The sequence below is a fragment of the Danio rerio genome, chromosome 15 (assembly GCF_049306965.1).
Source record: "Danio rerio strain Tuebingen ecotype United States chromosome 15, GRCz12tu, whole genome shotgun sequence".
NCBI classification, from domain to species: Eukaryota; Metazoa; Chordata; class Actinopteri; order Cypriniformes; family Danionidae; genus Danio; species Danio rerio.
Genome location: NC_133190.1, coordinates 34,405,462 through 34,420,552, shown reverse-complemented (window position 1 = coordinate 34,420,552; position 15,091 = coordinate 34,405,462). Strand labels below are relative to the sequence as shown.

Genomic DNA, 15,091 nt, shown 5'->3' with positions numbered 1-15,091 from the left:
CAAATTTTAAATGATCATTTTTATGAATTCTGATTTTATGCTGGCTTGAAAAGATGATCATACTTCATACTTTGCTTTAAAAATGACTCACTTCTGGATTGCAAAAAATAGCATGCAAGAACTCATAACATTGAAGGTATTAAAAACAATCGAGAAAAAACACAACCTTAACCTGCAGTGTGACTTTAAAGGGGTGATCCACAGTGTATTTTTAGGGCTTGGTTGTGTTTATAAGATGCGAAGCAATGAGTGCTCATGATTCACTTGCAGAAAATCATGTTATTTGTAAATATACAGCTATTCTGCTAACATAAAAACGACTGTCATGTTTCCTAGTTCCTCCGAAAGGCCCGCCCTGAAGAAGCTCTGATTGGTCAACTAACATAATGTGCTGTGATTCGCGGATTGGCTCCACTTCATGCCCCTACAAGCATTTGCACTGTGTAAACAGTGAGTCAGAGCAGCTGTTAGCAGCGTTAGCTGCCTGAATCAGACAGAAAAACAAAGAGCACACAGCTCACGCCTGCTCTCTAAAATAAAATCTGACAAGTGTCTTTCACATATATTCGGAATAAGCATGTGTAAGTAATGTAAGTAAATGTTCACATATCTTTTGCGATTTTGTTATTTGAGATGTAGAACACTTGGAAAGCAGCCGCATAGAAAGACACTGCAGCGCTGCTGAAGATTGTGGGCGCTTACAGAGTTTTCACTAATAAATATGAATTTGTAGCTAAATAGTTAGCCAATCTGGATGCAGCCTTTATGATGCAAGCTGAGATTGCATCACTCAGCGATGTATTGTCAGAGACAATACATTCAAATAGAGCTAGTGACATCACTGTGAGGGCTAGGGTTAGGTGAGCCCATTATGAAGCATTGGATGCAGCTCAGATTGTACTGCTCCAGGTCTGCATCCAGACCCCTCTCAGCCAAACAGCATTTGTCATTGGTTACATCCTTGTTTACATCCTCACTATAATATATCGTTAATGCTAGAAACTGTGCACAGAAACTGCGTAGTTGATCAATTTAACTAATAAAAATACTGTAAGTAAGGCTCACAATCCACAGCTTCATCGGTTGAAGGAGTTTTTAACTGAATCCAGCACTGAACTGAAAGAGATTCAGGAAGCTGTCCTTTGTCAAATGCTAGCTATATAATTTTTATAATTCTCTGGAACATAATTAAAATTAAATTGTAAGCACTTCTCTCTTTGTGTCCAAATACAGAAACAGGTGAAGCTCTGTGGAAATAGCAGCATTTGGACAGTATTTTAGCTTTCTCTGCTATAACATTACAGTGCCTCTGGCCATGCCCCTTCGCTGCATTACAGCAGGGTGTGTGCGCTTGGTGAAGGCGGGAAACTGGAGATCTCCTTGTGATCTCACTAGCGCAAATGTATTTTTTTGTAGTCCCTAAACTTTGTTCACTGTAGGCTTTGCTAAGCTAACTCTGTAAAAGCCAATCTCTTCCTTTGCATTGAACTTTAAGCATTTTACAGTCAGAGATTTTCACACAGCTACATTACACTTCAACTAAAGTTTAAAATATGATATCATATTGGACCACCCCGTTTAATATTTTAGCAGCAACTGTGATTTATTTTAACCTATTTATTAACTTATTTTAAAAATAGGAAGTTTAAATCAAGAACATTAATTTGAAGTAAAACTCCTAAATGTAACTCCTTTTAAGCTCATTTGAAAACTCTCATTTTAAATTCTGTAAACTACTGATGACAAGATACAAAGTTTATACTCATTTTTAGGCAACACACCTACATTTTAATTTCAGAAGAGTTACAGGCATTAATGTTGAGTGGAATAACCCTGAATTTCAATCACAAAAACTATATGTTTGCTATTCTGATCAGCTGTATAAAAAAAAGACACAATTATGAAAGTATTAAACAATTATTAACTTCTTACACAATTATTAACTTCTTAGTCAAACCCATAAGTTAATCAACAGAAACTGTCCTGTGCTTCATGTGCCTTTTCAGTGCTTTTTATTTATTTTTTTATTATTTAAACTAAGAAAACCAAAATACAATTGTGAACCCACCCTTAAAGTAAACCTACACCGATTTGTAATGAGAGAAATTTCCAAGTTATCACAAAACAGTACAAAATCCACTGCCACTGTTGCTGCAATCTGATTGGCTGAGTGCTGACCATCCCTCAGACCTGATTGGTGGGTCTAGCTGGTGAGAACAGGCACCTGATGCACACTGCTCTAGGGAGCATAGTACCAGAACATCAGGACAGGGATTACAAAGCAATACAGCTCTAAGCAACACTTATAGACAAAAATTTCAGCCACATCCACCGCTTCATTCAAAACAAACACATAACAAACAGTCCGTTCTGTACTAAAAGTAGTGTTGACATAACATTATGCAATAGATAACATTTTTGATACACCTAGTTACTGTTATGGCATCAGATGTCAATGGGAAATATGTTTGAAGAGCTCTGTCTTCATTTACATTACTAATATACAGCGCTAGAACACTTTGTCCTTAAAAGGACAGTTCAGCCAAGAGGAAAATTCACCCTTGTGTAATTATATTTTGGGAAATGTCTTGTACTTTTTATTCAAACTTGTGTGTGCTACGATGTAAAAAAGGCAAATATTGAATATATCAAAATAGTAAGAAATATCTAAGATGAACAAAAACTCTTGTGCTTCAATAAGAAAGCATGTATGTTTGCTTAGACACAAATATAGTACAAATACAAAAGAAGCTCAGGAAATATTCTTTATTTTTTTGGAAGCTGAGGTATAGGCCAAAAAAGAAGGTTTATATCAATAGAATTAATTTGAGGTATAACTTCTCAATAAAGCTCCCTTATATAATATACTACGCATGCATGGTATGATAACCGTTTTCAAGGTACAACGGTTATCGGATGTCATTCAAGCTAAAACCTATCATCACTGTGTGTGTTTGTGATTTATTCTATAGTTATATAGTAAATATACACTGTAAAAAAAAATCTGTCATTTTAAGGTTTATTTCCAGCAGCTGGGGTGCCGGGAAAAAAATTCAATGAACTGTTGTTACAGAAATTTACAGATTCGTCGTTACTGATCACAGAAATCTATAATAAAATAACGTACTGTAAACTACAGAAATTTCTATAAATTTAAATATCTGTTAATTTTCTGTAATTTAACAACCTATATTTTATGTTTTTTATGGAGTTTTAAATAACAGATTTTTTTTACAGTGTAGTATAAATGATACATCAAAATTATAAAAATATATAGTATAAATAATACATAAAAATATAGTTAAAGCAAACCATCTTTTATTATTCTATAAACTACTGATTACAAGTACTGATCGCAATGTTTTCAGACAAGTTAATATTCATTTTAGGCAACACATTTTAACTTAAGAAGAGTTAAGAAATCAATATTTGGTGGAAAAACCCTGATTTTAAATCACGACAAATTAAATCTAACTGATATTTTGAAAAATGAATTTAAATGAACAATTAATTAAACCTATAAAACTATAGTCACTATATAAACCTATAAAACTATAGTCACTAAATAATAAATCTTTGAAGCTGCCTGAATATTTTACAGTGTACACACAGAAAGCTTTGTAAAATAAGCAGAACGAGATTTCTGCAATCTAACTCATGAGTATCGGCCACATCCAAACAAAAATACCAAAACCAAAGTTCATATTACTCTGGCTCAATCGAATCCCCAGAATACCAAACAAAAGAGCACCATGACATGTGCACCAAAGCACCAAACTCGCCTTCTTCTCACATGCAAACTAAGTCTGGATGCGTCCTGCCAAACATTGGCTGCAATCCCGCAGCTCAGAGCGCCAAGATACTTACTGCTGCTCCAGGACTTCAACAGGGACTTGATGCTGATCTCAAAGAAACCTGAGTCCTGCTGGCTGGCCATTTCTGCAGGCCGGTTAGTCAGAGGATGCTGTAGTCCCGTTTATTTCCACCTCCCGCCTGAGCAGGCAGGTGGAATCAGCTGCTATTGGAAAGTGATGCGAAACAGAGATGTTGCAGCCACAGACTGAGCCAGAACAGAGCGCCACAGATTCGCTAAGCTCTCTTTCTCTCTCTCTCTCCCAATGTGTGTTCAGCCCACCCTCCCCTCTCTCCCTTGCTCTCTCTAGGCAGGTTCACTTTAAATAACCCTGTGTCGGAGGCTTCGAGCAGTGCAGGGGAGAGCAGGAGAAATCCTCTTAGCCCCGCGTGGTTAATTATAACCTCTGTTTGCATGCATCCCAAGAGAGAGCGAGAGAGAGAGAGACTATCCTGACGGTCCTCCTCGGCCTGAGTGTGTGAGAATAGTCACGAAAGCAGAATCTGCTAGGTTAGTAGTATCCTGATGTATACAGACAAGGAAGAAGCTGAAGTTGATGAGACAGAAGCAACCCTTTTTCTTCTACTTGTTTTTATATGGTACATGCACATGTTTCAGACGGTGGTATTAAGAAGTAAGCGATAACATGAGATGAAATTGAAATTAAAATGTTAGACTGATATTACTGCACAGGTGCCCGAAAACATGGATATATTTGACACTTAAAAAAAAAACTTTAATCTCATGGCATTAGATGCTAATTGTGAAACCATGTGGTATTTGAAAACAAATGATGAGGATGATTAGGATAATGGTCAAATGATGAGCTTTATGTCACTTTTGCAATTATTTTAATCAATTATTTCAAGCTACTAGTCAAATTAGCTATTTAGAATAATTTTTGAAAGATCATGTGACACTGAACCATCAAAAAAGCTCAAATGTTTGCAGCTTGGTCAAACTTTTAAAATGAGTTGAAACAACACAATTCTTAAGTTTATTTTGGGACTACTTAATTGTTTTATGTTCAATCTACTTAAATTTGCAAAAACGGTTAAGTTAACAATCGATTTGTGTTGTGAACAACATGAAGGAATAGGGCATATGCAAGGCTAGTGTTTCTTCCCTTGCCGATAAACTTCCGGTGAACGGGTAATGTGACTTTCTTTATTGTATACGGCTCCCTTAAAAGCAATGATGTTGTAACGTAATTAAAATACAATCAGTTAAATAGACTTGAGCATTCATTTAGTTGTCAGACCTTAAACGCACCAATTTTGTTACTTTTTTGTATATGCAAAATTAAAAGTCCTTCTGCACACCTCTGCATGTACCCCTATTGTGTGGAACACAGCATTTCTTACAGTGTACAGGAGCCAAACAAATCAGCTTTGACATCACAGAAATAAATGACATTTAATTATATATGAAAGAAAATATTTTATAATAGTCCTGTACAGTATGGTACGGATCGGTATGGGTCACCTTTATTAAGCTTGTGTTTCCACTGTCAAAAGGGTACCAACATCGACATAAGTCGACATCATTCTCGCTCGAGGAAAGCTGTACGGGTCTTCCTACTTCCCTGTTTATCCATCTCACTTAGCGGTGGGTTTCTTTAGACCACCCCCTGTTGTTTTAAAGAATATCTCAACAGCGAACGCATCAAATATAAAAGCTTTGTACTTTTCGTGAGGTGCACATGCACTTAGCAGTAATCATTGTTATTAGTATACTGTAAATCAACCTTTAGACGGTCTTGTAAAGAACTACGGAGCACAGGGCAGATTCTGCTCTTCTTCTTGTCTTTGTGGCTGTTCATCGAAATGACGACAAGGTTTGTTGAAGCTCTGGTATATATTCATTCATTCATTCATTTTCTTGTCGACTTTGTCTTAATCCGGGGTCGCCACAGCAGAATGAACCGCCAACTTATCTAGCAAGTTTTTACGCAGCGGATGCCCTTCCAGCCGCAACCCATCTCTGGGAAACATCCACACACACATTCACACACACACTCATACACTATGGACAATTTAGCGCACCCAATTCACCTGTACCACATGTCTTTGGACTGTGGGGGAAACTGGAGCACCCGGAGGAAACCCACGCGAAGGCAGGGAGAACATGCAAACTCCACACATAAACGCCAACTGAGCCAAGGCTCAAACAAGCGACCCAGTGACCTTCTTGCTGTGAGGCGACAGAACTACCTACTGCGCCACTGCCTCGCCCCCTCTGGTATATCTGGTATATATATATATATATATATATATATATGTGTGTGTGTGTGTGTGTATTGTGTAATCTTTCGGCTGTTTATTTAAAAATGGCACATGCTTTGGTTTCATTCCATACATATACCTTAGAAACGGTATAACAGAAAATGTTAGCGGTTTTAAAACCTTGACTTTCCTAAACCGCGGTAAACTCTGAAACTAGTTATCATGCCATGCATGCCTACTTGCTGAATTTGGCTTGAATCTAGTTAAAGTCCCACTTTATCAAAAGTGTCAGTAAACTTTGGAGTTAAAGCATAAACAAAGCAATTTAGAAGGACATTGTATAAACGCAAACCCTTTTTAACTCAGTATTTTCCTAATTTCTTCGCTGAAGGATAAAGTCAGAAGCTCATAAGAAGACACCGAAGGTCAAACGCAGCACAAACACAGGTGTAATCAATGCACAGGTAAACAAGATCACTTTTTAGTAAGCAAAAATCTGCTTCCTGCACAAACACACGTGCAATTTCAGCATGGTGGACCAGCCTAGCCATTCTGTATAACTGGGGTTGGTCAGGTCTTTATACTATCTACAATGTAAACAAGGGACTATTTGAGATTCTGCATTGAGGACACATGCAGCTGATTTGCTGGCAAGCCCTGCACATCCTGAGTCACTCCATAATCCCATCATGCTCCTCTCTATCCCTCTGATGTCAAGAACTTGGCCTTAATTACATAATGCTCACACTCTATTTAGAGTTGACCATTTGTGATTTAAAGAGAACAATTACTTTTAAAAATTATTCTTAAAAATATGACAGCTAGCACGATGGAAGCTAAAAATTTAAATGATTAGGTCAAACAAAAGAAAATTATGCAAGGTTACACTTATTTTTACAGCTTGTTTACAACTCAGACACCTCCTCATCACACTTCTGTTTGTTGTTAGTATGTTAGGCCTGCCCAATATTTCAGGCAGACGTAATCTGAGACTTTAATTGAAAACAAACAGGAGGTGCATTTTCAGATATTAATTATAAATTACACAGGCAAACATTTTTTTCTTAATAACATGCGCAGATGAATTGTTCACCACAAAATAAAAAATGTGAGCTAACCAAACCGTTTGGTTAGTTTTGATTTTATTTATACCTCAAGGGTTAATAGCCAATATTTGTACTCACTGTAATAAGTAAATATTATGAACATGTGAAAATGTAATGTCAAGCAAGTCACCAAATTCTGTGATCATTTGCTCATATTTCTCCAAACACAAACATATTTTATATATATAATGCATATAAACATATTTTATATATATATATATATATATATATATATATATATATATATATATATATATATATAAGCCCCATCGTTATCAGTTGGTGATTCTGTGTGGAGTTTGCATGTTCTCCCCATGTTAGCGTGGGTTTCCTATGTGTGCTCCGCTTTCCCCCACAAGTCCAAAGACATGTGATATAGATGAATTGAATAAGCTAAACTGTCCATTGCATATGAGTGTGAATGACTGTGTATGGATGTTTTCCAGTGATGGGTTGCGGCTGGAAGGGCATCCACTGTGCAAAACATATGCCTGATAAGTTGGCGGTTCATTCTGCTGTGGCAACCCCTGATGAATAAAGGGACTAAGCCGAAAAGAAAATGCATGAATGTCTTCATTTAGGCTTTTATTAATATTTATCGAAAAACTCCTACCTCCTTGCACCTCTTTGACACACAAAACAAATCTCATTGGATTTTGCGGAACCTTAAAAATGCTGATGTAACACACAAGAATAAACCTAATTGATTACCCCAAGTTTGATCAATGTCTACATGTGGAAAAAAAACCCTAAATAAAATTTGTTAATCATTTGAGGCGATCATGTTTTTCAAAAGAATTACATTAAAGGTCTCATGTTAAAATGTTAGTTGCAGTATGTTAGTTTTAAGGAGATGTATATGCTAGTGTGCTACAAAACAGTGACAAATTAGTGTTTAGAAGATATTGACCTGCTATCCAAAGCTTTTAGTTTGTCACTTCCGCCTAAATGGATCAACAATTTGTTACGTCAGCACCTCATACTCATTCTCATTAAATCTTGACCAATTAAATGCAATTGTATCTGACATGCCCCACCCCCTTTAAGATGCTTCTCATTTGCTTTTCATTTGATGTGCTTGATCTCAACCACTCTCACTGGCAGAGCTGTGATAAAAACAAAATGCTATTGGCTGCCTTTTTATTGCCACTCTAGGAAACACACTCTCTTCATGTTTCAGATAAGTATTCGATTCAATTCAATCAACTGTTTTGTCTATCAACACAGGGGTTAGAAAAGTGTCTTCAGACAGAAACTCACATACAACAACAAAACATAATTGCACTTACACAATTATTTTAAGATCCTATTTTAAAACCAGTGGCATTTCACAGGACCTTTAAACTGCTCACTTTGTATCAGAAATATGGATTTACTTTACATTTGAACCATCAATGGTTTCCTTAAATATAGCATCAAAGAGGCACAGAAATCTCTCAAATTGCATTCAAAATATCCTCATTTGAGTTCTGAAGATGCACAAAATCCTTTTTTTTTTTATTGCGAGGGGACTGGAAAATAATGATAGAATTTTACCTTTTAAACAGACTAACCATTTTACAACAGTCTACTTAAACACCACTTAAAACAACTGCAAGGATAATAAGACACATACTTGAGATTAAACAGAAAGATGTAAAGTGTTTCCATTCATGTTAACATGATTAAACAGTTTTTAGTACAGCTTTTTCATATGCAAATACCCAGTTCTGGCACTACAAGCCGAGTCAACAGTGTCACATATTTTCGTGACTACAATTTGCCTATCCATGGCACGAGGGATTCAGTTTCCTTGTTTTTGTTTATGGACATTGCTGCAACGGTTATCATGATGATAAAGTCTGGATTTATCCATCACCCTGACATCTGGCAATTGAGCATTAATTTACTTCAAATGTAAACTCAGCAGATAATCTCACCCTAGTAATATAACCCAACACAGATCAGAGCTGGTCACGTTATGCGATTGGACTTGGCACAGCAAGGGGCTCTCAGACAGATTATTACATAATACGCTGGCTGAACTATCTCTCAACCTTTCAACCAGACCATTAACACCACACAGCGCAAATGGACGGCGTGATGGGTCGAAATGTCCAAAAACGTAAAATGCTAAAAAGCACAAGCTATTAAAACTCAAAGAAATGTATTGAAAAATGACTCAAGACAATCACACTAAAAGGACGTAAGTGGTTAAAAAAAATTATTAAAAAATTAAAAATGATCAAAAATATAATAAATAAAAAGAAAAAAATTATGTATTTGAAAACTCTATAATATATTATTAAAAATAGTAAAGTTTTTAAATATATAAAAACTTAAATATGATAACCTCACCACTGTATTAGGTACACCTAAGGAATACTGGGTTGGACCCCTTTTTGCCTTAATCCTTCATGGCATAGATTCAACAAGGTACTGGAAATATTTCTCAGTGACTTTGGTCCATATTGACATGATAGCATCACGCAGTTGCTGCAGATTTGTCGGCTGCACATCCATGATGTGAATCTCCCGTTCCACCACATCCCAAAGGTGCTCTATTGGATTGAGACTGATGACTGTGGAGGCCATTTGAGAACAGTGAACTTATTGTCATGTTGTGACAAGGTGCTTTATCCTGCTGGAGGTAGTCATCAGAAGATGGATACACTGTGGTCATAAAGGGATGGACATAGTCAACAACAATACTCAGGTAGGCTGTGGCATTGACACGATGCTCAATTGGTACTAATGAGTCTAAAGTGTGCCAAGAAAATATCCCCCACACCATCACACCACCAGCAGCCTGAACCGTTGATACAAGCCAGGATGGATCCATGTTGTTGATGTCAAATTCTGACCCTATCATCTGAATCTCGAATGGCATGTTCAAAGTCACTTAAACCCGATTTCTTCCCCATTTTGATGCTCGGTTTGAACAGCAACAGATCGTCTTGTTCATCACCTCTACATGCCTTAATGCATTAAGTTGCTGCAATGTGATTGGCTGATTAGAAATTTGTGTTAACAAGCAGTTGAACAGGTGTACCTAATAAAGTGGCCGGTAAGCCAATCACACAAAAGGAACAAAAGTGGTAAAAAAATAAAAATAAAAATAAAAATAATAATAATAATAATAATAAGTAAGTTTTTATGTATTCAAGGGCGAGGCAGTGGCACAGTAGGTAGTTCTGTCGCCTCACAGCAAGAAGGTCGCTGGTTCGCTGGTTCGAACCTCGGCTCACTTGGCGTTTCTGTGTGGAGTTTGCATGTTCTCCCTGCCTTTGCATGGGTTTCCTCCGGGTGCTCCGGTTTCCCCCACAGTCAAAAGACATGCGGTTCAGGTGAACTGGGTAGGCTAAATAGTCCGTAGTGTATGAGTGTGTGTGAATGTGTGTGTGGATGTTTCCCAGAGATGGGTTGCAGCTGAAAGAGCATCCGCTACATAAAAAACTTGCTGGATATGTTGGCGGTTCATTCCGCTGTGGCGACCTCGGATTAATAAAGCGATTAAGCTGACAACAAAATGAATGAATGATGTATTCTAAACCTCAAAAACTATCTGATTGCCTCAAAAACAAAATCAGTAATCTCATCACAGGCATTCATTGGCAGGTCATCTCTTAGAGATAGTGTAAATATTTAGTCTTGAGCCATCAGTGAGAGTGGGAGCAGGTTGTTCGGCAGGTTGAGTCCCATTAAGAGCCTATTAAAAGCATTTTCAAGCTCTGATAAAGTGATGGAATGTGAGGCATGTCTCACTGATGCAGGCGTCACTGTGGATATCAGTACCAGCTCTACACTCCTCCTTTTTTCTATCAGCTTTTCCTCCCTGCGCTGGTTTTCCCTCTCTTCACCCTCTGGCCCCTCTTTCTCCCCTTACACTCCTTATCCTCCTTTTTAGACTCTTTCACAGAAACACACACACAAAGACTAATCCACACAAAGCTTAAGTATCATTTTCTGTATCTATCCTGAATATAAGAGGTTTTTGTGTCTTCTGCAATTTACACTCTGTTTTATCACATTAAACAAGCATGATAGATACCTTGGAGTCCAAATAGTCTGATACTAGGAAAACACTTCTGCTTTGCATTTAAAATAACTTTATAAGGTCTATTACAAATTATATTATTGGTCCAGAAATTTGAGTTAAATGCTGAACTGGGAACAGGAATCAAAATCCTTGAGTTTTAGTTCATGTCTTTTATGTTGTAACGACAGAATCAAGACTAAGATATTTTTAAAGAAATAAATGATTTAATCCATTTTGGATAATTTCTGCCCAGGCTCATTCTAAAACATACCTCTTTATACATTTATGGAGATAGCCAATACGTTACAGGAGGTCCGTTTTTTTGCCGTTTTTGTTTTCGCGAATCCACCAGAGGCCGCTGTGTGTGCTTTTTGACATCACAAATTTCTCTCACAAGTGCCATTAATGCTTGCTGTTCTCGTAAAAATCCACCAGAGGCAGCTGTCGACTGACTGACGGATTGACTGAGCCACCCTCCTCTTTCCCTAAACCCAATCAATAGTGTTTTCAAAAGCACCGATTGACTCGCCTATCCACTTCCCTAAACCCAACTGACTGTTTTAAAAAGAAATCCAGAAAAATAAAGAAAGAAAGTAAAGTAAATATTTACTTTTGGCTACATAATTTGTGATCTCCAGAAATGTATATAGAGCTATGTTTTCAGGATGATCCTATGTTGCTGCCAAAATGCTGTTTCACAACTAAAAATAATTTACAAAATTTCTACAAAATAAATGAATGAAAAAATTTATAAATAAAAGACTGAATAAAATAATAAATGCTTAAAGTAATAACTAAATAAACGACTGAATAAAAAAATGAATGAATAAATAAATAATTAAATGACTGAATAAAATAATACATGAATGATTAAAAAATAAATAAATGACTGAATAAAAAATAAATGAATGAATGAAAAAATAAAAAATAAATGAATGAATGAATAAATAAATTAATAAATGACTAAATAAAAATAAATGAATGAATAAATAAATAAATGACTAAATAGAATAATAAAAGAATAAATGAAAAATAAATAAATGACTAAATGAACAAATAAATAAACGACTGAATAAAAGAATAAATGAATGAATAAATAAATAAATAAATAAATAAATAAATAAATAAATAAATAAATAAATAACCGGATAAAATAATGAATGAATGAATAAATAAATAAACAAATAAATAAATGACTAAACAAAAATGAATAAATAAAATGATAAATGAATGAATAAATAAATAAATAAATAAATAAATGACTGAATGAATAAATAAATAAATAAATAAATAAATAAATAAATAAATAAATAAATAAATAAATAAATAAATAAATAAATGTTCACAAAACAAAACTGCTTCAAGTAGATATTTTTGGCAGAAACGTTTATTTAGCTATACAATTATTTTTTTAAAATCTAATTAAATTTTTAATCAAAAAATGTATCACAATATTGTTGTTTTATATTTTTGAAAATAAAATGTGCAAAAATACGACAAATGATCTACATCATACATGAACAATGGTGTAATTTGTTTTTTTTTTTTTTTAATCTTTTCAAAGAATTAAAACTGTTTAAATCTCAGATTATTTACACATCAGAACAAAGAGATTAGTTGCTTTACTTAAAAACTGAGTAAACCATTGTAACTGGGAACTGTTGTTGACTTACTGTAACTTCTTTTAAAAAGCACATTCGTTTAATCAATAATTTTAAGGCAACAGGTTTGCTCACATTTTTTAGTTAACTAATTGCTTTCAAAGCAACAGACTTACCCTATTTTTAAGTAAATTAATTTGTTTTTTACAGTGAAGTCACAGCAGATAAATAAATATGATGCAGCATAACCCAGAGTAATCCAAAAACCATTAATCATAATGAGGTTAATATATCAAAAAACTCTGACACGCATTTTTTCCTCACATTTCACCACACTACAGCAATTTGCAGGTTTCGTGTTGGCTTCTGTAAGCATTCATAAACCCAAATCAAACAGCCTATTTTAACAAACATGACAGCACATTCTTGACTGAACCAATAAATACCAACAGACACTGAGGCATTTCACACACGGCTGGCAAACAGACGTATGAAGTTACGTCTTCAGACCACCACAACCTCTCAATCTCAAATTTCCCATCAGACACTGACAACAATAACAACAAAAAACACAAGCACCTACATGACAGAATAGAGGCCCTTTTCCTGTAGCGGATCTTCTTGAACTTCCCACGAAAGTCCCCGCTCAGCATCAAGTCTTCAGGTACGCTGGCCATGCTCACCACTTCAATTCCATCATTCTCTTCATTCAGCTCACTGTAGCTGCGCTCGCTGTATGACTGTATCTCCATTTGGCGAGTAGCCCAGTTTGGGTCAGGCTTTCCACAGTGGCAGCATTGAACTTGTGATTTTTCAGTTTGTTTACTCTCCTTCTCTTCCCTCTCTCAGAGCACAGAGTCTGGGCTGTTTCTTAAAGCATGGGTGTGTGTCTGTGGAGAGATGCAGCCAGATAGGAGCCCGGCTCTACGCTGCAAGTGTGTTTTAACCCCCTTCACGCACTTGTCAAAGCAGTTCAGCCAGTTACAGTAGAACGTATGTGAGCAGGCAGGTGTAGGGTTACTGTGCCGCCCAGTGACCGAATGCGAAAGGAAAAGAAGGATGGAGAAAAAGAAAGGGAAAGAGACTCAGGGAAATGCTGAAGTGGGCAGCTCTTCCTATCACAAACAAGCCACTTCCGCCGGTCCCAGTCATTTAGTCCTTATCCTGTGATAATGAGGAGGGTGGAAATCCCCAAAGATATCTCAAATCTTTGCACGTCTCAAGTTTTCGAGAGGAATCCCCACACCCCAATGGCATTGAGGAAGCACTTGAGACTGTTAATTGGTCACACTTTAAAATAAGGTTCCATTAGGTAATGTGTTTACAAATAAGAATGAACGATACTTGTTTAGCATTTGTCAATCATACACTGTAAAACCCAAAAACTTACGGTAACTGAAACCCAGAGGCGCAACTGCACATTTACTGAGGGGTATGCGATTTCAAGTTTTGCGCCCCCCTTAACCCCCCCTATTTTTTTTTATCATCAACATGTGAAAGTTCTGAACGCAACTGAAATTGTATGAAATAGTAAAAGTATAATTACACTAATGTAAAGTCACAAAGAATTACATCTCATCCCAAAAAGACTGTACAATGTTTAGGGTAAAAAAATAGAGACAAACTGCCTGAAATGTTTTATTTTATCAAAATATTATGGGCCTACTTTTTTGGAACTAAATTGAACTAGTTTTGAGCACAAATCCAAAAGGTTACCAAAATGCCTAATGTATCAATATGATATTTAATAAATTTATAAAAACATGTATATGGTATAAAAATGGTTCCCCTTCGGGGGGAACTTCAGCACTATAAGTGGATTTGATTTGTAAAATCCACGCATTGGGAGGTTCGGTTCAGAAGCTACTCGTCTGAAAGAGTATTGAACGGGCCAATTAAGAATGAATTGGCAGCGCAAGCCTGCGCAGGTGAGCGGCATATGCAATCAACTGAGTATATAAGCTCACCTGGCGCCAGCAGACGCTATCCTTTTCGCTTCAGAGACTTTCTGATCGAGTCGATGAGGGTTCCTCCTGCTGTGACCAGCGATTCTGAGCGAACGAGAGCATTCTCCCGGTCCAGAGTGTGTACACGCAGTGGCAGACAGTCGAGCTGGGTTTCTCCCTTGTCTGGCGTTCTTTGGGTCCGGTCCTCCAGAGCGGTGCGTATAAAGTTGCAAACTTCACAGAAAGAGCAACACAGTCGTGCAGCACGTCCTTATCAGGACGGCGCTCCGACTGTGCGTTTCTGGATGCGGTGGTTTCCTGTCCTCGGATGATGGGCGCGGG

At 36.5% G+C, this 15,091-nt stretch overlaps 1 protein-coding gene across 11 annotated transcripts in view; it reads right to left on the bottom strand.

The window, feature by feature from the left end:
* Positions 1–15,091, bottom strand: part of frya (furry homolog a (Drosophila)) — a 132,409-nt gene that overhangs the window by 99,830 nt on the left and 17,488 nt on the right. For 5 of the 11 annotated variants that reach the window (XR_012390916.1, XM_021466457.3, XM_068213762.2 and 2 more), the window contains exon 1: positions 13,387–13,723. The exons of 3 other annotated variants lie outside the window; for them this stretch is intronic. Coding sequence is in view for 6 of the 8 variants with exons in the window: in XM_021466457.3 (XP_021322132.1) it covers positions 13,387–13,555 (169 nt within the window). In the remaining 2 variants the exon portion in view is untranslated. Of the gene's footprint in view, positions 1–3,867; positions 4,063–13,386; positions 13,724–15,091 lie in introns of those variants that run through there. 3 more of the 11 variants (XR_012390917.1, XM_009291815.4, XM_005157371.5) reach the window with 1 other exon arrangement.